Source organism: Rattus norvegicus, chromosome 4, assembly GCF_036323735.1.
Source record: "Rattus norvegicus strain BN/NHsdMcwi chromosome 4, GRCr8, whole genome shotgun sequence".
Lineage (NCBI taxonomy): Eukaryota > Metazoa > Chordata > Mammalia > Rodentia > Muridae > Rattus > Rattus norvegicus.
Genome location: NC_086022.1, coordinates 145,576,983 through 145,601,563, shown reverse-complemented (window position 1 = coordinate 145,601,563; position 24,581 = coordinate 145,576,983). Strand labels below are relative to the sequence as shown.

The following is a 24,581-nucleotide window of genomic DNA, read 5'->3' as shown; positions in this document are numbered from 1 at the left end:
GTCACTTCCTGTTTTGCTGTCATATGCTGGAGGTTTGGAGGAAAAGAGGAGAGAGGACTGGGAGAGAGAGAAGGTGGAGGGGAGCTGGGAGGAGTGAAAGGAGGGGAAACAGGTCAGGATGTATTATATGAGAAAAGAATTTATTTTCAGTTAACCTGAAACAGAGCTCTAGTTCTATATTTTCAGTCTTCATGGCATGTAGATGATGAACAAGGCAAGTGTTTTGTTAAACCTTCCCCTCTTCCACCTTTAGTGTTTCTCCAAACAGAACTACTAGTGGTAAGCTCTACAAACCCAGTTCTCCTCAAACCCTCTTTCTTTCATGGTTTTCAACATAGCATTCATGGATACCACCATGAGGAAACTTTCATTCCTATCCACAGCCTGCCATGAACTTGTGTCATTTTTATTTCTCAACTAGTATCACTTCTTGTATCCACAAAGTCTGTTCATCTTTTTGACAACATGGAAAGTCAGTAATAATTCCTCATTTTTTCATTTCTATATTTCACATGAAATTTGTTAATGTTCATTATAAAGAACATGTAGACAGAGGACAACTGGGGTAAATTCCAGTATAAGAAATCAAGAGTATAAAAAATAGCATAACTTTTTTCAAACTGTTAAAAGAATGAAAACCATTCCTGTCACATAAAAATGCCATTTTTGATTCTCATATTTGAATGAGTATTAGTTTACTGTGGAACTTTTCAGTACTGATGACAACTTACCCTCATATTTCTTCACAACTGAGGTCATGTAATATTGTAGAGCTAATGAGATCATTTGATTGAAATCAAAGTCTTTATGAATATAGTCATGGATGTAAAAATAGGAAAATCACATTTCTCATCTGCTTAGAAAGCTTACAGTTTGAGCGATTATCTATACACTTTTAAGGTAAAGTGGTTTGTTTTAAAGGAAAAGAAAGAGAAAAAAACCTTCTATTCTTAAAGTTTCTCATTGCCCAGAGCATTTTACATAATTTTAAGTATTCTTCTCCAGGTATGCACTGGTGTTACAGAGAAAAATCTATCCTGTTTTATCCCATAGATCCATCCTTTCTGTCATTTGTCTTTATTAATTGAGATCCAATACTAATCTTGTATTGTTCATTAGTTCAGAAGAATGACTTTAGAGAATGGTCAGTCATCTCAAACTCCATTGGCCAAGGTGCATGCTTACAAGTCCTGGCAAGCATCCTTAGCATGCTTTCTCAAAAGAAGCTGAGTTTACAGAATGCAATTGAAGGACTGGATGGAGCTGGAGGGAACTTGTTCCTCATGCAGCCCTTCCTGTGTTGCTGCCTCAATTCACAAAAGCAAATTCTTGCCACTTCAGTAAAATTGGACCTTAAAACTTTCTGTGATTTCTTAAGTTGCCTCGTATTGTTTAAGAATTCTTTTTTATACACATTTTAAATTTTTTGCTGACGATTGTGAAATCTGTATATAGTTTCTGCATTATTTATGAAGTTAAAACACTTCTGAACTATTGTCGTAGTCAATGAGGGCTTAATAAAAATAAAAAAAATAGAAGAAAGGTATCATGGGGAATGTAGAAAAGTTAAAGAGGGTAAAGTACTTGATATTTAAGCATGACGATCTGAGTTTGCATTTCCAAGACCAATGTAAAGTCAAACATGGACGTGTACATTGTTCAATAACAGTAACTCCTTACAGGGATATGGAAAGCAAAACCAGAAATAATCCTAGAAGCCTCCAGGTCAGCTACTGTGGTGTACACAGCTGTGAACAAGGTGAATGGCAAGCACTGACATTGGATGTTTCTCTGTATTTTCCACACACATATTAACGTGCATTGATATACATAGACATGTAAAATATAATAAATTAAATAAAAAGGCAACTCTGCATGATCGTCATTGCCATGATACATGGCACCTGTTCTGCCCGTCTGGAGCCTGATAAGCTTGTGACAGAAAGGTGGGTCATTTCCCCAGGAACTAGTTTGTGCATGTTACACGTAGGTGGCCAGCTTCAAGGTTGAGGCTGTTTCTTTGTACACACTGAGCTGTAACGAAGTTTTTATGTTTTCCTGTAATAGATATGGGAATGAGTTTTCTATTTAAAGAGAGCAGACACAAGCCAAGCAGCAAATAATAATCACCAGTCAAGAGCTAGTCAAACTCAGCCTCAGATGGCTCAGTAGAATCATCCTGGCTATTGATCCAGTTGCTACCCACAGCAATCTATCTAATGTGAACGCAGTAACCACGGTTGAGTGAATTTGTACAGAGGAAATAAGCTCAATACAAACCTTACCTACACTGTATGTGGAAATGGATATTATTTTTCTTAAACAACATGAAGAGTGCAGTTTGGAGAATACTGAAATCTAAAGAAAATTGGCAAAGATGTTTATTACCAGGGCCTCATCTCCTAGTTACACTCTGACAATGGCCCTTCCATTCACGTTCATATCTCATAATAAAATTTAACTACAGTGGCCTTTTGTAATTTAGCACCAGTAACAGCCTCCTATCAGCACCTACTATTTGCCTTCTCAACAAAAGATTTTATCTAGAAATAGAAAAGTGGTAAGTATGTAGCTTAGATGTATATAGTAACTCCCTAGCATGCACAAGATCTGGGTTCAAACTCCAACACACACACACACACACACACACACACACACACACACACACACACACACTGAGAGAAAGAGAGGGGGGAGGGAGAGGGCGACGGAGGGGGAAATGGATTTGTGATTAAAATCTTTGGATTTATCTCTTGAACTTGATTCGATGTATTTCTTTAAAATACAGTAACATGAACACAAGTTTTATTAACTAACATAGGCGATCTATGGTTTTCTACTCCTGTTTAGATTTAGTTATGCTGACTTTATTTAAAATACAATGAGTATAAATAGCATTGTGTGCTCAGTTATACATCAGTCTTTTACCATCCAAAGTCCAGGCAACTTCAAGGAAGAGAGAATGGAAAGAATATAAGATGAGGTGGATGGAGAAGGAGAACTCTGACATGTAGACTTCTGGATGTTGATCTTTGCAGGAACCATATGGCAGGAGGGACCCTGGATGTAGTAAGTGGAAGGCTTCTTTGAAGGGACTAGAAATCATGGAATCAGTACACATGGTGAGAATCTCTCCTGCCTGTCATTCCCACATTCTACAACCTTTAATAAATGGAGACAACCCTGTTTCAGTCTTTCTTCATTTTTCCTTCTGTTTCTGGATCCAACTCTTTCTCCTAGGTGCTCATACATTTCAGAGACTTTAGACAAAACCTTTCATTTAACAGTGAAATACTCAGGTGCCACCATTTCCTGTGGTATTAATTCATGGGATAAAAATGACATAGCTATGCAGGGAGCCTTGGCTGGAATATTCTTTCACAGTGAGTTGGCTGTAAACCAGGGTGGGATTGTTCCCATTTCATAGTTAGCAGGTTATGAATATTTCTATGTATATGCTCTATTGATGTTCTTGTATTTGCTTTTGACATTTTAAAAGAACTTTGACAAGAAAAGTTGCATAATGGATAAAGGTGGGTTCCTCATGATTCCACTCCCACAAGAGTGGTTGTATATTACAGTCAATAACTGATGGAGGAGACAAAGTCACTCTTCTTCAGTTCTTGGAGGCTATGGGTTTGCTTATACTCTATGGATGGCACACACCCATTTGAATATTGAAGTCTCTATCAGTGAGTTACTAATAGAAATATTTTTAAAATGAGGACATTTGGGTGAAAGAGATATAGGATAAAGGGGATTGGGGTAATGGGGGATGGTTAGACAGAGGTAATTGTAGATGAATGTGACCAAGACATAATACAAATGTATAAATCTAAAAGAATATAAAGTTTATCTTTTTCTTTTCTTTTTTGTTCTATTTCTAAATTTGGCTGTTTGCTCAAGAGAAATAAAAAAAGGAATGGAGTTGCCTGCATGGGGAAGTGGTGAGGATTTGGAAATGGATAGGGAGAAGAAGCCATAATTAGAATATATTGAATGAAAATATTTTCAATAACATTTTAATTAAAATAATTTTATCAAAATTTAAAAACATACATTGAGACCCTAGAGCAGTGTTCCATTTAAAACTTTAGTATGCTGTCAGTAACTGGCCACTATTCTAGCTGCTATATGAACTACTCATTGACAAATGATGAGCATAGAACTTCAGGAGAACAGCATCCAGGTTCCTCATAAGGAAGTATGCATTGGTATCTAGCTCCAAAGTTGCTATTTAGCAATGCTAAGAATAGTATCTAGAGTGTCATACATTCCAGGTAAGTTTAAGAGCTGAACTCCATCCTGTCCTTCATTTACTCACATCTAGAAAGGCCACTGACACTTTATGGAAAGTGCATTTTAATAATTCTTCTCTTGCTTTTGTGCCTAATATATATGTATATTATACATATATATATATATATATATATATATATCTTTTAGTGGAAGATAAGAGTTTTATGATGATGACAGTGATTTTTTAGTATTTTCTCTTACATGTAAATGGCTATCTTATAATGTGCACTCCAGCTTTACAGGGTCTTGGGACAATCTTAATACCAGGGAACACAGAGTATAATGCTATCTCAAGAGGATCTATGGAAATCATGTTTCAACAAATGCTAACTCTGAAGTACTATCCAATGGAAAAGTATTAACCAACAGTGATTGAACTTAAGGTGAGATATTTAATTCACTCAACTAAAAGAGAAATGAACAATGCCAGTGAGGAGGAGTCATAGAACATGGAGGTAAAATCTAAATAAGCCTCAGTGGTGTGTGTCCAAGACAACTACTGTCACTGTTGGAATCTTGACTGCACTTAACATTTTTGGCAGTGCTAAGACATCCCCACGTGGGGCTTTATAGAATTTTCCACAATCTTGTAAAGATTTAACAGCGGGGTTCCAGTGGCCAAATGGAAAGAAAACAGATCCCTTTGTGTAAATCTCTAAAAACCTGACTTACATGCATTAAGTTGCTGAAATACAAAATAAAGAAGTCAATGAAGCCAGTAAACAGATATGTTGTAAGCAATCAACTGTTATTCAACACTTCTTTGACTGGGGTGCCAATACAATAGAAGTGGCCAGTTGGCAAATTCCACTGCCCATTTCTTGTGTCTGTTTTAATGCAATTGCTGTGAGAGACTGTTCAGACCCCCTCATCACACTTGTCTGTTGCAGTTGAGTATCACTCTCGAAGCTTCTGGTAGCAGCAACCAAAACAACAATCTGCCATAGCCTCTGACACCAAGCCTTGATCACAGCAAGGAAGCTGCTTGAAATCAGTCTTCCTTAGTAAGCTGTGCTCTCCCTCAGCCCCAATGGTGGTAAGTGCCATTGTAGCTAATTCACTTTCCGGAGGAGATACTTAAATCTAAGCAAAGTGGAAGACATTTTGCTTGCCCTGCACTTCTCAAATGGCACTAGACATTTAAGTAATTCTTAGAACTCTGAAGCTTTTAGCTGCAAAATCTAGTTATCAGTACAAGTTGTTCTGCATGCTTCTCTGAAGTTTATAAAGAAACTGCTATTCCAATACACTCTTTTTCTTGTTGAAATGCATCTTTTGCTAGCATCTATTCTTTTAAGCCTTCAGAAATTAAGGACTGGGACTCTCTCACGATGAATTTCTTGTAAATATTGAGAATAAGGACTTCACGATCTCAAGGAACACATTCAAATTTATTAAATAGAGAGAGATGAGTAAACACCTTCTTGTAAATTTATTGGTTTCAAAGTTACAACAGAATAGCCTTTTTCTCAGGAAGTCACCACAGGGCTCCCCCTCCCTCCTCAGCTGACCAAGACTTTCTACTGCTCAACAGAATTCTCCATATTTGAATCTCTACTCCTCTATTTAAAACCAAGGATGCTTTTTTTGTTATCTTTTTTCTCTATATATAAAACTCATATTCTTTTCTTTTTTAGTTTACACATCAGGAGGCCATCAGAGACAGGTAAGCAACCAAGCAGGGCTTCCTATTACCATCAGATCTTTTGGATCCACCACCCCTGATCCAAAATTTTCAGGAGACAAGAAGGGGATGGGCAGGGGTAGGGGGATGTTAGATATGTGTGTTCTCTGCCTCCTCTTTTCTTGTGTCAGAGTAGTCGTCTGCTATCGATAATTTTAAGACCCTGTGCCAACAAGGGCAGTCTAACCAATTTGAGGAGCTCATCCTTACCGATTAGAATGATTTATATCTGGAAATTTTGTGAAACCAGAGACAGGGTTCTTTTCAGTAAATATCGATGTTTTCACAATTCAGAGGCCCTATATGCTGGTTCCCAATGAGTTACATTAGAAGTGAGATCCAGAGACTGAAGCGTTGGTCTCAAATATCTGTTTCTTTTCCAAAATGGTAAACATGCTGAATTAATGACTTTGAATTTCATTCACCATGGATCTTAGAGTTTTCAAAACCGTGGCTTTTCTCTTATAGCACTGGGCATTTCAAACATTGCCAATGGTGTTTGGGATCCAGTCATGCTTCTTTCTTCCTAGAATATCCTGCACTGCTTCCCTTGCGGCAATATTGTCTGTTCGGTTTCTATTGTCATTTTGGGGTTACTTAAATATCCACCTTCTCCCAGAGACCTGAGCTGGAACACCTCTCAGTTCATTTTCATTGATTTCCTTCTTCATATTTTTTTAAAGTCACGATTTTTTGGTGTATCATGAATATAGTTTTGAAACAGTGCTTGTAAATAAAGGCATCCTGATGTATATTGTGTGATCATAAGACAAGGAATTTAGCTTCCTTGTTCCATGTAGTCTTCCTAGGAAGTCAATTTGTGAGAAGAGAAGGATAGTCACGTTAGCAAATCAGAATTAGAAACATTTCCACTGTACCAGTTAGAATCTTGTGAAAATACTGGTATTATTAACATGTCAAAGAAGTGAATGGGTCCCAAAAGATTTCTTAGAGGGTAAAAGTGCTTGTGAAGCAACCTGGCTACCAGAGTTGGGACTTTAGAACTCATGGTAGAAGGAGAGAACTGACTGCTAAAAATTGCTTTCTGCCCTTTATGCGCACACACACACACACACACACACACACACACACACACACACCACTGAACAATACAAAATAAATAACAATATGCACAATAATAAAATATTTAAAAATCCTATGCTGTGTTGGGCACAATTCTATATGAACAATATTGTAAGTCAGATACAATACACTATATTCTGCAAACTTCATTTTTAATGAAAGAGGAAAGCTAGGGAAATGGAAATGAAGAAAGGTATGCAATTCTGTGACAGAGGTACACACGGGATGTTAAGAAGCCCAGAAGAGAGACAGCCCTTCATTACCTGTGTTAATGAAGGTTGAAGACAAACAAAATATGAACATGCCTAAATTAAGCAGGGAAATTATTTAAATGATGTTGGACAATTCATTGAGCCACTGGGGAGATTACAGAATCAAAATCAGATTATTAGTAGACTCGGAGAGAAGCCAGACTGCCAGAATCAAAGTTCCAAATAAATAAAACAAAGCCACATCAGCAGACTTGCCTGATGCTTTTGTAGGTTCTGTTGGAAAAGGAGCCAGCAGTTGAATGAATGTTGCCAACTTATGCTGGATTCGACATCTACTGGTACAAAGGAATATCACTGCTTTGGCCAATGCTGGTACCAATAAAATGGGCTTTCCTCTCTAACTTGGTGGCTGTGTCCTTGGAGCTTAGTTCATTTACTGTGGTTCTGCATGGTTCACAGAGCATAAAGTAACATGAGGCTAGGAAGATGAATATTTGGCATTCTTAGCTTTACCATAGTATGCAGGAGGCTCCCTTCTGAAAACTTTGGCAAGTGGTCATTTGTCATTAGCATATCCATGTAGATTTATAAAGGTTGTGTTTTTAATACATGCCTATCTACAGCATGATCCCTAGGCTGAAAAGAGGCTTTTTAGGCAAGAGTGTATGTGGTCCAAGCCTGAGAATGCAAGTTCAAATTCCCTACACCAACATAAAAAATAGGTACACTTATATTTCTTATATTTTTGTTGTTAACCTAGCCTTTTTTGTCTGAACTATCTCTACAGCCCATGGACACATATTTGACTTTTCCCTGATGATCAGAAACACAGTGATCAGAGTGCTTCATCCAGGAAGGAATAGGAGGGAAGTGCTGTAAATTTCTAGGGTGGGAGAGGAGGGGCGGGGATGGGGATTGGGGGAGGGGAAATGGAGGGAGAGAACTCAGTTTAAAAAGCACTTGCTGTACAAGCACTAGAGCCTGAGTTGCATTCTCACCATTTAAGTAAAAAGGAAACACTGTTGCAAGGACTTGCAATCCCAGCATGGAGGAGGTAGACAGAGAAGGAAGCCAGACATCCCTGCCTAGTCTGCCTGTCTGAACAGAGAAAGCTTCAATTCCTACTGAAAAAAAAAAAGTCACAAAATAAAGTGAATTGATCTACAAGAAAACACACACACACACACACACACACACACACACACACACACACACACACACACACACAGATGAGCTTCCCACTACAGAGACATAAAAATGTGTATAAAAACCATTAAGTAAGTAGTCATTCTACATTCCCAAGGTGTAGAGTCCCGAAAACTGAGTAATATCTAAACTCAACCTCTGACCTCAAGAAGACCATTATAGAGAGTATAGAGAAGGTAAAAACGATACATTCAAGGAAAATCTAGAATTTAAATAAGAATACTTTATATTTACTTTATAGCCTCCTAGGGTACCAGGGCTATATATTATAAATTATATATATATATATATATATATATATATATATATATATATATATATATATACACATACATACATACATACTAGCAAACAATAAATAGAAATTTAAAGGTCTATTTACATGTGGCGTTTGTCTCCAGTGAAATATCTTTATGTGTTTTACCAAGGAGTGATACTCCGGAGCTTTACCGTACTATACCACTGTGAGCTCTGAAGATAGGGTTCCATCCTAGAGTACCCTCTGATTTAGGATTAAAGATCCCTTAAGCTTTGAGATGAAAGTATTCTGAAATAGAAAAGGTATTTATAAAGAAGGATGACATTCTTCAGAAACAAAATGTTTAAAAGCAATAGAAGTTAGTTCTTTGAGATTGAAGCAAGTACATATAAAATGTAATCTATCCATCACACTTATGCACGCACACACAAGTGTGTGTGTGTGTGTGTGTGTGAGAAACTCTAGTTCATTTATTTTTTCTTTTCCTTTTATCTTAAAAATGTACTAGGAAAAATCATTCTACCATCGATATTATTTAGAATTATGACTGAAATCAGACTATCCCAATCATTTTCAAAACTTTAAATTTGAATAATAAATATTGATAGGGAATCAAAGTGATACACTAATAATTAGATGTTTCTGGGTATTAACTGCTTCCCAATACAACATCTCATTCATCATACAACCATGATGAAACGGGCTTTATAAATCTCATTCTCTCTATGTTGAAATTGAGGACTGAAATGATGAATCATGTATAAAATATTTACAGTACAGAAGTAAGAGTGTGTATCACTCAAGTGCTAGGTTAAGCAAGAGTGTTTTATTAATAAATAAAGTGCAGTGCAATCAAGAAAGACACCCATTGTAAACTTTGAAGACATGCAGAGAGAGAGAGAGAGAGAAAAGAGACAGAAAGACAGAGACAAGGTGGATAGATAACCCCCAAATATGTGCTTATATATGCAAATAGACATATGTGTATGCACATATTATAAAAATGAATGCATATACCCACAAAGAAATTAATAAAAAACCCATAGGAAAGAAATGATATTTAACTTCATTTCCCCTAAGACACAGTAGATGCATTTAGTCAACATTTTATGAACAGTAAATTCTCCCTCTGTCTTTGACCTTTTTCCTCCTTGTTTAGCAGAGGAGAAGGATATCTGTGAAGCACATAAGCATACTTAAAGTTATTAATTGCACATGTGACATAGCACAGGTGGCCTATACCCATTATCTGAATGTTATAATACGTAGAACTAATCACTAACATGTCACCTGGATCTCCCATGTTTTCTCCTACGTCTGCAGCAGCAGGTGATTATTTTTTTAATTCTTATCCCCAGGCAGCATGGTCTCAGGTTAAAAGATTTCGTTTTAAATGACTGTCCCTGCCAAGGCTTTGTTTCTGAGCTGAGCATCTTGAAATGTAGTTAGCTAAGTGCATAATCCTTAACATGCATACAATACTACAAAGGTCATTCCTTTCTGTGTTACATAACAATCTCTAATGTCATATCTTGTGGATCTAACCAAAGACACTAGGAATAGCAACCATATAATTTTTTTCTCACTGAAACCTGTTGTCAGAACATTTATCTTATTTCCAAAGCAAGAAAAAGTTTTCTTTTCCTAAATATTCCGCATGACGGTTACCATAAAATTGTTACGATTTTATGGGAGATGACTGAGCATCCTCTCTGTTTTATCCAATACAAAGTTCAATGTCATATTCAGGACTTTCTTGTAGCAATTAAATATTTCAAGATGGTGGCTGGACTTTATTCCTGAATTACCAATTTACATGTAATTTCTCTTGTCATTGCCTAATTTATTCATTTTCAGCCATATAGTTCAGACATTTCTTTTATCTCAACTAAAGGTTGATCAAAGCAAGATCGGAAGAGACAGAGAAAGGAAAAACAATAGTCATTACATTGATTGGGAATCTCTTTGGGGAGTCATGAGCCCTGCTGCTAATGAGTTCTATATATCACAGCCCTCCATAAGAAGCGAGTTAAAATTTTCTGACATTTCAGAAGGTTTCTAACTGAATTATACTGGAGATTTTCCTTCTTAGGACCACAAGAATTAGAGCTACAGCAGTGAACAAGAGAAACTTGTCCTCTTGTAAGAGTCTTGGGAATGTGATCAAAGTTAGAAACACCAGGCAAAGACAACACAACAGAGGAAGGTTTGCATATCAGCTTGAACGTGGAAATCATGTTTAAGATGACACCTGCTGGTGATTTGTGTCAGCCAGGGGTAATTATAAACAGGAGTATCTGTCTCAGTCAGATGTCAAAAGGTAAGAAGGACACAGATGGGTAGTGACACTTAATCCTATCATGTGCTCATGTTGTGAGTTCTCTTAATTCTTCCATAGGAATGCCTGACCTCAGTCTATCAGTTGGCTGTAAGAATCTGCATCTGTTTCACTCAGCTGCTAATAGAGCCCTCTCAGTGGGCAGCAATGTCAGGCTCCTGTCTGCAAGCACAACAAAGCATCTTTAATAGTGTTAGGGTTTAGTGCCCGCCAATGGGAGGCATCCCAAGTTGGGCTAGTCACTGGGTCACTGGTTGGCCCTCCTTTACTTCAGTCTCTGCTCCATTGTTGTTCCTGCTTTTCTTTTAGACAGGAACAATTCTGGGCTAAAAATATTGAAGGTTGTTTGATGACCCCATCCTTTCACTGGGGGCCCTGTCTATGTACTGGAGGTGAGCTGAAAGGGATGGTAATCCCAAAGGAAGACCAGCAGTGTCAACTAACTTGGACCCCTGGGAGCTCCCAGAGACTAAGCCACCAACAACATAGAATATACAGGCTGGTCTGACACCCCCTCCCCCCTGCCACCCTCCAGCACATATGTAGCTGAGGTCTGTTTTATCTGGCTTCTGTGGTAGAGGATTTGCCTAATTCTGTAGCGACTCAATGCCCTGGGGAAGGGGGATACCATGGTGGGGTGGTAGGGGAATATGTGGTGAAGAACTCTGGGAAGAGGAAAAGAGAGAGGGCAAAAACTAAAGCATGTAAGATCAAAATATAAAAATAAATTTTAAAAAAATGAGATTCTCAAAGAAGCTTCTCTTCACAATCATAAGCAGGTCTATCAGCCACATCCACTGGCTATGTCCACAGTGAAGGGTGATGTACAAGACCCTGCTATCATGATATATGGCACCTTTCCACATAAAATGGACCTTCTGCTCTTCGGTTTTATTGTTGATTCATTACACTAGTCAATGACCATCTTGGTTGAATAAAATTCTTATAAATAAAATTGACTGTTTTACCTTAGAATAATAACTTCATAGTACCTGGCAGGATGTGGACCAGTAGAATTCTAGCATTTAAAGGGCAGTGAAAGGGAGATCAGGAATTCATCCTTAGTAAATGTGTTCTAAATAAATCCTACTAAATAGAACCTACTCCCTGAAAGGAATCACAAGTTTCAGCTCTATGTGCCTAAATAACTCTACCTGGGCAGTTTCATTTGTTTGAGCCAAGTCATTCAGAAGCATCAGATGCTCTTTCAAAATTAGGGTGATTGTGAACTGTAGCACTGTTATCATGTGCTTTATGGCTACGGTCCACTTATAAGTGAGTGGATGCCATATGTGCTTTTCTGGGGTCTGGGTTACCTTACTCAGGATGATATTTTCAAGTTCTACCTGTTTGTCTGCAAATCACATGCTGTCTTTTCTTTTAATAGCTAAGTTATCTTCCATTGTATAAATGTACGGCTCTTTCTTTATTCCAGTATATAAGTGCACCGTATTCACTCATTGGTTGAGGGACACCTAGGTTTTTCCAAATTTCTGGCTATAACGAGTAAAGCAACTATGAGCATAGTTGAGCAAATGTCCTTGTGGTATGAACCTGAAGTGGCCACCTCCTTAGCCAGGCCGGACTTCCAGTCGAGGAAGGGGGACATCAACCTACCATAAAAACTTCAACCCCAAATTCGTCTGGTTTACAAGATGGGTAGGAATAAATATGAAGCAGAGATTGAGAGGATGGACACACAATGACTGACCCAACTTGAGACCCATCCTGTGGAAGAGAGTCAACTCCTGACGCCATTAATGATACTCTGCTATCCTTGCAGACAGGAGCTTAACATAACTGTCTTCTGAGCGGCTTCATCCACAGCTCATGGAAACAGATGCAGAGACCCACAATCAAATATTAAGCTGAGCTTGAAGAGTCTTGTGGAGGAGTGGGAGGTAGGATTGGGGGAGCCAGAAGGTTTAAGGACCCCACAAAAAGATCTACAGAGTCAACTCATTTATACCCATGAGGGCTCACAGAGACTGACCCAAGACCAAATAACATGCAGGCCTGGACCTAGGCTTCCTACACATATGTAGCAGATGTGCAACATGATCTCCGTGTGGGTACTCTAACAAGTAGAGTGGGAGGCTGACTGTGACTCTGTTGCCTCCTTTTGGATCTACTTTCTGACTGGCCTCAGTAGCAGAAAGGAGAGAGGGTTCTGTGATCAGGATGTGAAGTGAACAAATAAATTAATTAAGGAAAAACAACACAAACGAACAAAACAAAATCAGGGTGGACCTGTGTTCATGTTCATATAATTCTAAACAGTTCTCCTCACATAGGGAAGGTACCAAGAGGAAACAGATTATGGATAGAAAAAGGCAGTCATAGTTTCTCATGATCTATGATCCGATTAATGTTCTCCTCTACATCTCTTAGGCAGAAGCTAGTGTCCATTGCAGTGTCCATTCTATTTATCTGTTCACACCAAGGGGTGGCAGTTTCATACCTTTCCCAAAATAACATGTTATAGATAAATACCTAGAGATACTGTCACAGGACATAGGGAATGTGAAATCAAGGGCATGATGGTGATTATGTTTACAATTCACTCAATATTATCTCAAGAAAAATGCAAGGAACAGATTTTTTGTTTTTAAAGAAGGTAAGTTTTAAAATACAATCACTTCCTACCTGCCTCTTTGGAAATCTGTGTGAAGGACTCCACACCTTTCTCTCCATAGCTTCCTTCAGATGCAAGAGTAGACACGTAATTCCAGCCCAAAGCCTTTACAATGTCAACCATCGCCTGGGCTTGGAAGGAATCAGGCGGGACCACTCGAGAGAAGAAGTCATAGCGCCGGTCATCACTGAGTTCAGGAGCCGTGGATGCATAACTAATCTGAGGGATCTGAAATGACAAGAAAACACCAATGTCAGAGCACACCAGGAAGGTGGGACAGAGTTCCATGTAAGATTAGCCACTCAAAAAGGACAGGGCTGGATCATCACACAGGGTGGGTTTTCTGCCCAGCCACCATCCTACAAGTACATACTACCTAGATGCACACAAAAAAGGGACATTTTCTTCTGGGTCTTCTTGTTTTATTTTATTTCCTTAAGAAATGGGAATGGATATAGCAGGGGATGGGTATGCTAAACACCATGCCTAGCTAGATATGGAGGCTTCATAACCAATCCAGCAAATATTTTAACTGATATAAAACCAATGTAGCCCAGCTGCCTTGTATCTAGAGAGCAGAATAGTCAACAGAGGTTATGTTTCCTCATAGACATCATGAGTTGTTGGCAAAGCGATGTGAGTTCCATGTAGTAATTCACTTACCAAAGAACACCATAATATAAAAGTGCTCAGTAGCCCATTTGGCTCAGGTAAGGCTGGTCCCCAGTGAAAGCCTTCTCAAACCTATGAGTTATGACCTACTTCTAGGTCACATATCAGATATTCTGAATATCATATTTTCATTATAATTTGTAACAGTAGCAAAGTCAGTTATGAAATAGCAGCAAAAATAATTTTATGGCTGGAAGTCACCACAACAGGAGGACTAACAGTGTACTAAAGGGCCATGGCATTAGGAAGTTGGAGAGCCACTACTTCAGAGGTTCTTCCATTTTGGAAGGTCTTCTCCAAAGCTGCACACATTTGCCTTAAGAGCTGGGAGACTGCTTTCAGTCCTGTTGTGTGCAGTGCACAAGTACTAAAGAGTCCTTTATTTTCCTATTAGCATGATGTCAGTTACTCTTAGATGAGATTAGTCTACTTAGTTGTTTTAAGGAGCTCTAGAGGTGCTGGTTCAACTGGAGGTCAACATGTAGAAGAATGCAGATCGATCCATGCTTATCACCCTGTACAAAGCTTAAGTCCAAGTGGATCAAGGACCTCCACATCAAACCAGACACACTCAAATTAATAGAAGAAAAACTAGGGAAGCATCTGGAACACATGGGCACTGGAAAAAATTTCCTAAACAAAACACCAATGGCTTATGCTCTAAGATCAAGAATCGACAAATGGGATCTCATAAAACTGCAAAGCTTCTATAAGGCAAAGGACACTGTGGTTAGGACAAAACGGCAACCAACAGATTGGGAAAAGATCTTTACCAATCCTACAACAGATAGAGGCCTTATATCCAATAATATACAAAGAACTCAAGAAGTTAGACTGCAGGGAAACAAATAACCCTATTAAAAGATGGGGTTCAGAGCTAAACAAAGAATTCACAGCTGAGGAATGCCGAATGGCTGAGAAACACCTAAAGAAATGTTCAACATCTTTAGTCATAAGGGAAATGCAAATCAAAACAACCCTGAGATTTCACCTCACACCAGTGAGAATGGCTAAGATCAAAAACTCAAGTGACAGCAGATGCTGGCGAGGATGTGGAGAAAGAGGAACACTCCTCCATTGTTGGTGGGATTGCATACTGGTACAACCATTCTGGAAATCAGTCTGGAGGATCCTCAGAAAATTGGACATTGAACTGCCTGAGGATCCAGCTATACCTCTCTTGGGCATATACCCAAAAGATGCCCCAACATATAAAAAAGACACGTGCTCCACTATGTTCATTGCAGCCTTATTTATAATAGCCAGAAGCTGGAAAGAACCCAGATGCCCTTCAACAGAGGAATGGATACAGAAAATGTGGTACATCTACACAATGGAATATTACTCAGCTATCAAAAACAACGAGTTTATGAAATTCGTAGGCAAATGGTTGGAACTGGAAAATATCATCCTGAGTGAGCTAACCCAATCACAGAAAGACATACATGGTATGTACTCATTGATAAGTGGCTATTAGCCCAAATGCTTGAATTACCCTAGATGCCTAGAACAAATAAAACTCAAGACGGATGATCAAAATGTGAATGCTTCACTCCTTCTTTAAAAGGGGAACAAGAATACCCTTGGCAGGGAAGAGAGAGGCAAAGATTAAAACAGAGACTGAAGGAACACCCATTCAGAGCCTGCCCCATATGTGGCCCATACATATACAGCCACCCAATTAGACAAGATGGATGAAGCAAAGAAGTGCAGACCGACAGGAGCCGGATGTAGATCGCTCCTGAGAGACACAGCCAGAATACAGCAAATACAGAGGCGAATGCCAGCAGCAAACCACTGAACTGAGAATAGGACCCCCGTTGAAGGAATCAGAGAAAGAACTGGAAGAGCTTGAAGGGGCTCGAGACCCCATATGTACAACAATGCCAAGCAACAAGAGCTTCCAGGGACTAAGCCACTACCTAAAGACTATACATGGACTGACCCTGGACTCTGACCTCATAGGTAGCAATGAATATCCTAGTAAGAGCACCAGTGGAAGGGGAAGCCCTGGGTCCTGCTAAGACTGAACCCCCAGTGAACTAGACTGTTGGGGGGAGGGCGGCAATGGGGGGAGGGTTGGCAGGGGAACACCCATAAGGAAGGGGAGGGGGGAGGGGGATGTTTGCCCAGAAACTGGGAAAGGGAATAACACTCGAAATGTATATAAGAAATACTCAAGTTAATAAAAAAAAAAAAGAAACACACACAAAAAAAGGAGCTCTAGAGCTTATAACTATGAAGAACAAACTAAGAGACCAAAGAGGATGTTAAGTATCAAATCACTCCTCTTTTCTGGTGTGGAGTGAATGTTTTGGGATTATTAGAAATATAGTTATTCGTGTAATTTTGAGGAATTGATATAAAGATAAATGAAATTGAGGATCAGTAATATATATATTATGTTGATCATATTATAGTATGTTATATATTATACTTATTATATTATATTTATTCTATGTATGACAACTACATATAAATAAAAATGAACACAGCACACAGCACACACACACACACACACACACACACACACACACACACACACCCTTAAACACACACTGTCTCAAACACCCTAAGGAAAGCTGCCAAATCACTATTGATCACAAGCATGGCTTGGGCCCTGGCATCCAGATCCCTGTGTTGGCTATCCTCTACAGTGCACTCCACCCAGCTGTTTTCTCTCTCTGATTTCTGGAAGGTAGTACAAGTAGTTATGTGCAATAATAAGGTAGTTAAACAATTTTGGTTGAAAATTCCTTTATTTTGTCATTTTCTCAGATATTATTTTTGATCTTTGTCTAAACTAAACCAATAGTCCACCTTTTTGCCGCAAACCTGCCAAAGTCAAACTCAGTTTGACCATCAGAGTCCAGAAAATTCTATTCCACATTGACTGATTCTGGTTTCCATGTTATTTTCTTCTGTTGGAGAATGGTTATTATTATTATAAAGATCAGTTCTCCACCAACCTTTTAAATTATACATTAGCCTCATGCAGCCTGAAAAATCTGTTTCTCTACCCAGAGGTGCTGCTGGTCTGCACCTCGAGAATTGACAAGAAGGCTCTCTACGCCTCATTCAAAGAACAAACCAGTGTTAGGAAACCTTGGAGCCTTCTGCTGAGTTCTTCACCGAGTAATTGAAAAACAGGGCTTTCAAGAGGCACTGAGGGTAAAGTGGAATAAGATTGGAGTATCAAGTACTGGGATCAGAGCTTGAGTCATTTGATAACTAGTACCTGGACCTCAGTGATTTACTTGCTCTCACAAGGCAGGAATGTGTATGTTCAAAATGATACCAGGACAGAGTGGGCATTTCATGCCCTTGGAAATAATTACGAAAATATAGAATAATATATATCTATAACTAAGGCTATACTCCACATTAGACTTTTTGTGGTGGTTTGAGTGTGAAATATCTCACACCATCTCATGCATTTTTAATACTTAGTCTCCAGTCAGTGTCAGTTTGGGAAGGTTCTGGAACCTTCAAATGCAAGGGCATTGATCCTTACAGAAGGAACTGCATCAGTGGCAGTGGGTTTTGAAATTTTGTATCCTGGCCCTACTTGCTCTTTTCTCTCCTTTTCTTAGCTAGCCTCTCAGCCTTTCCACCATGATAGATTCAAATCCCATCCAGAGCTCTAGTTCCAAATAAACCTTATTCTCCAAAGTGGCTATGTATCAGAACACACTATCAAAATAATGGTAAGAACTAATACATTTCCTAAGTTCTCTACAGCTTAGGCTAGCTTTCTCCTCTGTGTTCTAAGGCAAGTTAAGAGTCTTATGTGTATTCCAAAGATGACAGCCTTAGAAGCAACATCTTTTATATGTTAAACTCATTATAATGTACACAGCATGTTCTAATAGTTACATAGGTAATTCCTCATCTACTCACTGTGAAGTGTTCTACACTATAATATACTAGAATATACTATAGAGTACTATATTTTCATTAGCTTATTTCATAGAAACAGTAGGCACTGAGCTGCAGATTTCAACCATGACCTCAGAATAAATAGATATGGAATTAATATTCCTACTCAAGCCTGAAAATAGCTGTGCAAACAACTGAACTCTTAATTATACTAATTTTCAAAATTTTACTAAAATAATAACAAGCAAAAAAGCAAGGCCAGTAGATGATCAAAGTCAAAGTGGATTTCTGCCCCTAGCAATGACTATGTCATCACTTAAAGTCAGTTTGAAGCTCATTCTGAAACAACTGTTCAATTAGTTTAAACACATTGATAATGCTCATACAAACACCTTAACAATATGTGGTATGTATGTACTTATAGTTTGGAAACTTTAGCTATTGAGGAAAGAAAAACCTTCATTTATAGAGCTTCAGGGATAAATAGGAGGTAGCGGGGAGTCAGACTCACCAGAATTGTCCTAACAAGAAATGAAAAAAAAAAAAAAAACAAAGCACAAAGGTAAGATATTTCCATTAATTTTCGTTTGCTGAAATGTAGAAGTTTCATTATGATACACAGATGTTGTCCTTTCCCAAATCCCTTCACACCTTTGAAAGAGTGCAAGTCAAAATAAACCTAGTCTACTCTCAAGTTTTCATTTTTGTAGATGCTTAGAAACATCACAATTATAAAATACCACAATGGAAAACATTCTCTTGATTATGTAAAACTCGGAGCTATGGAAATCTTGGTGAAAGTGACTCCTTTCCTCGTTATCACCTGTCTTTTGAAAACCACTGTTTTCTTAGGTGTATCCATTTCAGATACATAGGAAATAACCCATGGATTAAGACACAAGTATCAATTCATGCTCATGCACACCTCCTCTTCACTATTTCATTTAAGTCAACACCAGGCACATAATGGTCCTAGGATAGGGGATTAAAGATCAAATGGATTTCACTTCTGAGATCAAAATGCATTGCATAGAGATAACCTTCCTGGAAATAGAAATGAAAGAACAGAGGAATTTCTATAACTTGTGATACCTGGTCCTGCATATTTACACAGTCATGAGGCCTCATGCTCAGCTTCCTGCTTTCCAGTAGATTTTCAGGTTTATGAAGTCATTATTTTGAGAATACTTCTAATGTTTAATCACAGAACTAAAAATGCAACTTACTGTATGACTCTTTTCTCCTGATAAAAATGTACCTATTACTGAAGAATAATTTTGTTAAGTGATAAGTATAAAATAGGCTAAGAAACTACCACCACCTACTTTGCATGAAAAGAAATTTGGGATGAGTTCTTGCTTTGTCTTGGTTAATTAATGATATATTATTTATAAGAAGTACAAAGAATGATACCTAAAACCAACAGATACATTTAATCCTTGGCTCTTTAGTAATGTGTTTTTAAATCTCTTTAGGACATTTGTATTTGCATTTGAGTATATACCTGCATAATAAAATATGAATTTAATTTTCTTCCCCCTTACCTTGCATTTTTCTCTTCCTTTCTCCTCCTCTTTTTCTCTTTCTTTGCGGGTGACTTCTCATAATCCTCTGTGCATTTAGCCTCACCTCATACTGCTAAATACTTAAATCTTCACTATCATTCAAATCCCACATCGAGTCCTGAGAGTCGATTGAATCACTGTGCTCATCTATCAGGGTTTTTTTTTTTTTCTATTCTTTTTTTTTTTCGGAGCTGGGGATCGAACCCAGGGCCTTGCACTTGCTAGGCAAGCGCTCTACCACTGAGCCAAATCCCCAACCCCCATCTATCAGGTTTTATTAGAAATATTCTAAGATGTGCCCTCAAAGTGACAGAATGCTCATGGTTTTTGGTGAAATCTCTTCATGTAATTATTTCAGGTTGATCAATGAGGTAGAACAAGCTCTCAAATGGTTCACTTGTTGCCCCAATACATCTCATTAAACAATTAATCATGGTTTGATTTCTTCTCAAATGCTAAATTCTTCTTTTGAATTTATTAGTGTTGGGGAGGAGGAGTGGCACACATATGACAGAACACAGATGTGGAGATCAGAAGTCAACTGTGTGAAACAGATGCTTTCACCTTTACATGGACTCTGAAGATTGAATTCAAATCAGCAGGCTTGAGCGTCAAGTCTCATTCCTGTGAGCCATCTCATTGATCCACATATTTTAAAATTTGAAGTAATCATTTGATATTTGCATGACTTTTACATCATATTTTTAGCTTTGAAGTCTTAGGTCAACATTTGAACTATGCTTGTTTTTATGAGCTTGGAGCGTGTTAAAACTGCATTAATTCTTGTGTGTTCCTTCTTTAAACTGATTTTAAATGTACCCTAAGTAATAATGCTTGTTTAGTTTTAGATTTGAACTTTAAAAGAACTTTTTAACAATTTAGCAAAAGTATCTATTAAGATTTGATGAGACTTGCATTATAGTTATATATTATTGTAGAGTTTACATTTTACAACACCATATATTCTTTCGTGGAAAAGTAAATATTATTTTAGTTCAAATTTATTAAACATTTATAAAATAGTTGAACTGCAGTTACACAAGCTATAATGTTCCACTCAGAAACTATTAGTTGACAAATAGAAAGCTAATTACCAGATAAAGTTGCCTCCATGTTGTCACTTGATTGAGCATGGCCTGCATAAGTTCATCTAAATGAATACTTGGTCTCCAGTTGGTTTAACTGTTTAGAGAAAGTTAGATGGTGTAGGTTTATTGGAGAAAATATGTCACTAAGGATGGGTTGACCTTGAAGTTTTAAAACCCTATCTCATTTATCTCATTTTCACTTGGCTCTTTTTTCTCTACTATATGCTTGTGGATCAGATGTGAGCCTTCTGCTATTGCTGGAGACCCATTGCCATCCTGCCTGCAATGCTGGTCATGGACTCATCTTATGAAACTGTAAGGCCCCATTGAAAAGCACTTTCTTCTCTAAGTTGCTATACTGTTGTTGTTACTCTTCTTGTTTTTTCTTTGGGGGGGGGTTGGTTTGCCAGGCTTTCATTTGTTTGTTTAGCTTTTAAAAAATTGTCAAGGCAATAGAGCAAGAGGGATGGCAAGGAGGGACCTGGGAGGAAAAGGTCACTGTTGGATGGGAGGAAGAGGAGAACATGATCTGGTATTAGGTGGGTGGGGGAAGGACTGAAGCCCTAAGGGACAGTAGAAAGAAGATAAACAGGCAACCTCCGGTGGTAGGAGGTTGGGGGGACCCTTCGGAATGTATCAGAGACCTGGGAGGTGAGAGATTCTCAAGACTCAAAGGGAGGGACCTTAAGGTGAAATGCCCTACACTGGGGAGAGGGAATTTGTTTAACCCATCTCCAACAGAAAGACAGGGCATCAAGTGAGGGATAGGGTTGCCACCCTACAGTCAAAACTCTACCCATAAGTGTAACTGCCTGAAAGAACTGCGAGGATGGAAATGGAGAGGAGCCTGAGAAACAGAAGGTCCAATAACAGGCCCAAAGTGGGATTCGGCTCAAGGGGAGGCCCCAAGGCCTGAAATTATTACTGAGACTATGGAGTGGTCACAAAAAGGGACCTATCATGACTGCCCTCTGAAAGACCCAACAAGCAGCTGAATGACTCATGCAGATGTTTGCACCTAACCTATGAACAGAAGCTACTGACTCCTGCAGTTGAACTGGGGACAAGCTGGAAGAATCTGAGGAAGAGAACAACCTTTTAGAAGGACCAGCAGTGCAAATTAACCTGGACCCCTGAGATCTCTCAGAGATTGGACCATTAACCAAGCAGCATACACCACCTTGTATGAAGCCACATATACGGTAGAGGACTGCCTGGTCTGGGTTCAGTCAGAGATGATGCACCCAACTTTCAAGAGACTGAAAACCCCAGAAAGTGAAGAGTTCTGGTGGGGTGGAGGAATCTGGGGGAGTAGAAACATAGTCAAGGAGATAGGGAGTCTGGGAGGAGGTATGGGATGTGGAACAATAAGATGGTGGACCAGAGGGGAGTAAAATCTGGAGTGTAAAAAAAAAAGTGTAAATAAAAAGAAAGAGTAAAAAAATCCACTCCACTTGAGATGTTTGTCAGACATAACCCCAAATCTCCTAAACAATGCTGCCTATTGTCATTAGTTTTTGTGGCTTTCACAAACTTATGTTAAGACCCTTGTATTGAACAATATACTCTTTGTTCATAGAACATGGAAAAATGAGCTTGGTACTGACTCAAATCTCCCCTGCTGCCTATGTTTCAAAATGCAAGAAGGCACTAGTCACACTGTTAAGGGAACAGTCACCAAGAGTCTGACCCAGCTACTGGAATTTACAAGGACTGATGTAGCAGGACATATCCACGGATGCCACTGTGGCAAGGATTTTAAAAGTGGTAGACATTAACTTTCTGTGGAAAGTTGTGCTTTGTACATTTGGACACAAAGCTGTTATTCATGAGCCCACAGGCTCCAGGGGAGGAACTTAGTACTTTTATTTTAGGAATATTAATATATTATTAAGGAAGGATAGTATCAAAGTATCTTCTAAATTCATATCTTTCTACTCAGCGATTCTTGAAGCTCTCAGACCTTATAAGAGACGGTTTTTATTTTTTGCATTAACTCACAAATGGTAAAAGTGCAGAGAGTCTTCGTACAAATATTATGTGCCCCATGCCCCATGTTAAGACTCAGTGATTATTGGAGAAGAAGATGAGAAAAAGTTAATAAGATCAACAGACACAAAAGGCAGACACTATTGCACATGCATGCTGACAGGTGCCTGATATAGTTGTCTCCCAAAAGGCTCTTTCAGAGCCTGGCAAATACAGAGGCAGATGCTTACAGTCTACCATTAGACTGAGCATGGGGTCCCCAGGGCAGGAGTTAAAAAATGGAATGAAGTAGATGAAGGGGTTTGCAATTCCATAGGAAGAACAGCAATATCAACCAAACAGACCCCCCTCTCCCAGAGCTCTCAGGGACTAAACCACTAACCAAAGAGTACACATGGAGGGGCCCATGGCTCCAACTACAATGTAAGAGTGGCTGGTCTTGTTGGTCATCAATGGGAGGAGAGACCTTTGGTCCTGTGAAGGCTTGTCGCTGGAAGGCAGGCGTGGGTAGTTGGGTAGGGGAGCACCCTTTTAGGAGCAGGGGGAGGGGTTTGTGGAGAAAAAACCAGGAAAGGGGATAACATTTGGAATGTAAATATAAAAATATGCAATAAAAAATAACCAAAGGTAAAAAGAGATTGAATGGTCATGGAGGACCAAACTGAAATAGTGCTTTCTGGACATGACAGGAAATCAGCACTCAGGAAATCTTAAGAGCTGTAGCTGTCTACATAGACTTTCACAAGAACAAGTCAGTCAACATTCCAATATGGAAGGTGAAAGAACTTAAAAGTCTCTACCCTTAGCTAAATAGTTATTCTCAATTGATGACCTCTGGGAGGAAATCAGTTTTAAGGATGTGACCTCTACTAGGTCAATCAAGCTATAGTTATATGGTAAAATGGGCATAAGTAATGTATGACAAGTACTGAAGTTGGTAAACTATAAAAAAAGAAAAACATAAAGTTAAGGTGAGATAGGGATACGGAGGATGAAATGAGAGACATTAGGAAGATTCTATGCTGAATATAATTTTAAAAAAATGTCCATTTGAATTTTCAAAAATTAAAAAATATATTGCAAAATGTTCATTCACTTCCATTATTTCCTCTTAATAAAATCATATAATTATCTCTGTGTAGGCCTTGCATATTGCTTATTACCTTTCTTTCAAAACAGTTTTTATTTTTATTCTAGCATGTATGACATAAAATTAATATTCTTTTCTATCCTGCTTGAATATACAAATACATTAATTTTGCTTATTTACTTGTATTCTTGTTCAAACTATTATTAACTTGAATAGTTTTTTCAGTTTGTTTTCCAAGAAAGCAAACTACATTATAATGTATTGCTTTCTTCTTTTTAAACCTTTTTTGGGAGAATTGTGTATAAATGAATGTGACTGTATGTGCAAATGGTCATTTCAGCGTGCAGGTGGTCAGTGAGTCCTAAATATGGCACCAGATCCCCTGGAGCTGAAGTTACAGGTGGTTCTGAGTTACCCTACTCTGGTGATGAAACATGGAGCTCAGATCTTTTGAAAGGAATGTATCTGTTCCTAATTGCTGAGCCATAGGCCATATCTCTGTTCCTATTCTGTTTTCTTGATAGAGTATGTTACCTAAAATTCTTAGAAAAACAGAAGACCTAGTAGAGTAAATTGATGTTC

General features: G+C 38.4%; 1 protein-coding gene across 5 annotated transcripts in view; it reads right to left on the bottom strand.

Annotated features, from left to right (window-relative positions):
- Grm7 (glutamate metabotropic receptor 7) overlaps nucleotides 1-24,581 on the bottom strand; it is an 882,386-nt gene that overhangs the window by 567,536 nt on the left and 290,269 nt on the right. For all 5 annotated transcript variants that reach the window (XM_039108423.2, NM_031040.1, XM_039108424.2 and 2 more), the window contains 1 exon segment: nucleotides 13,728-13,944. In XM_039108423.2, coding sequence (XP_038964351.1) covers nucleotides 13,728-13,944 — 217 coding nt within the window.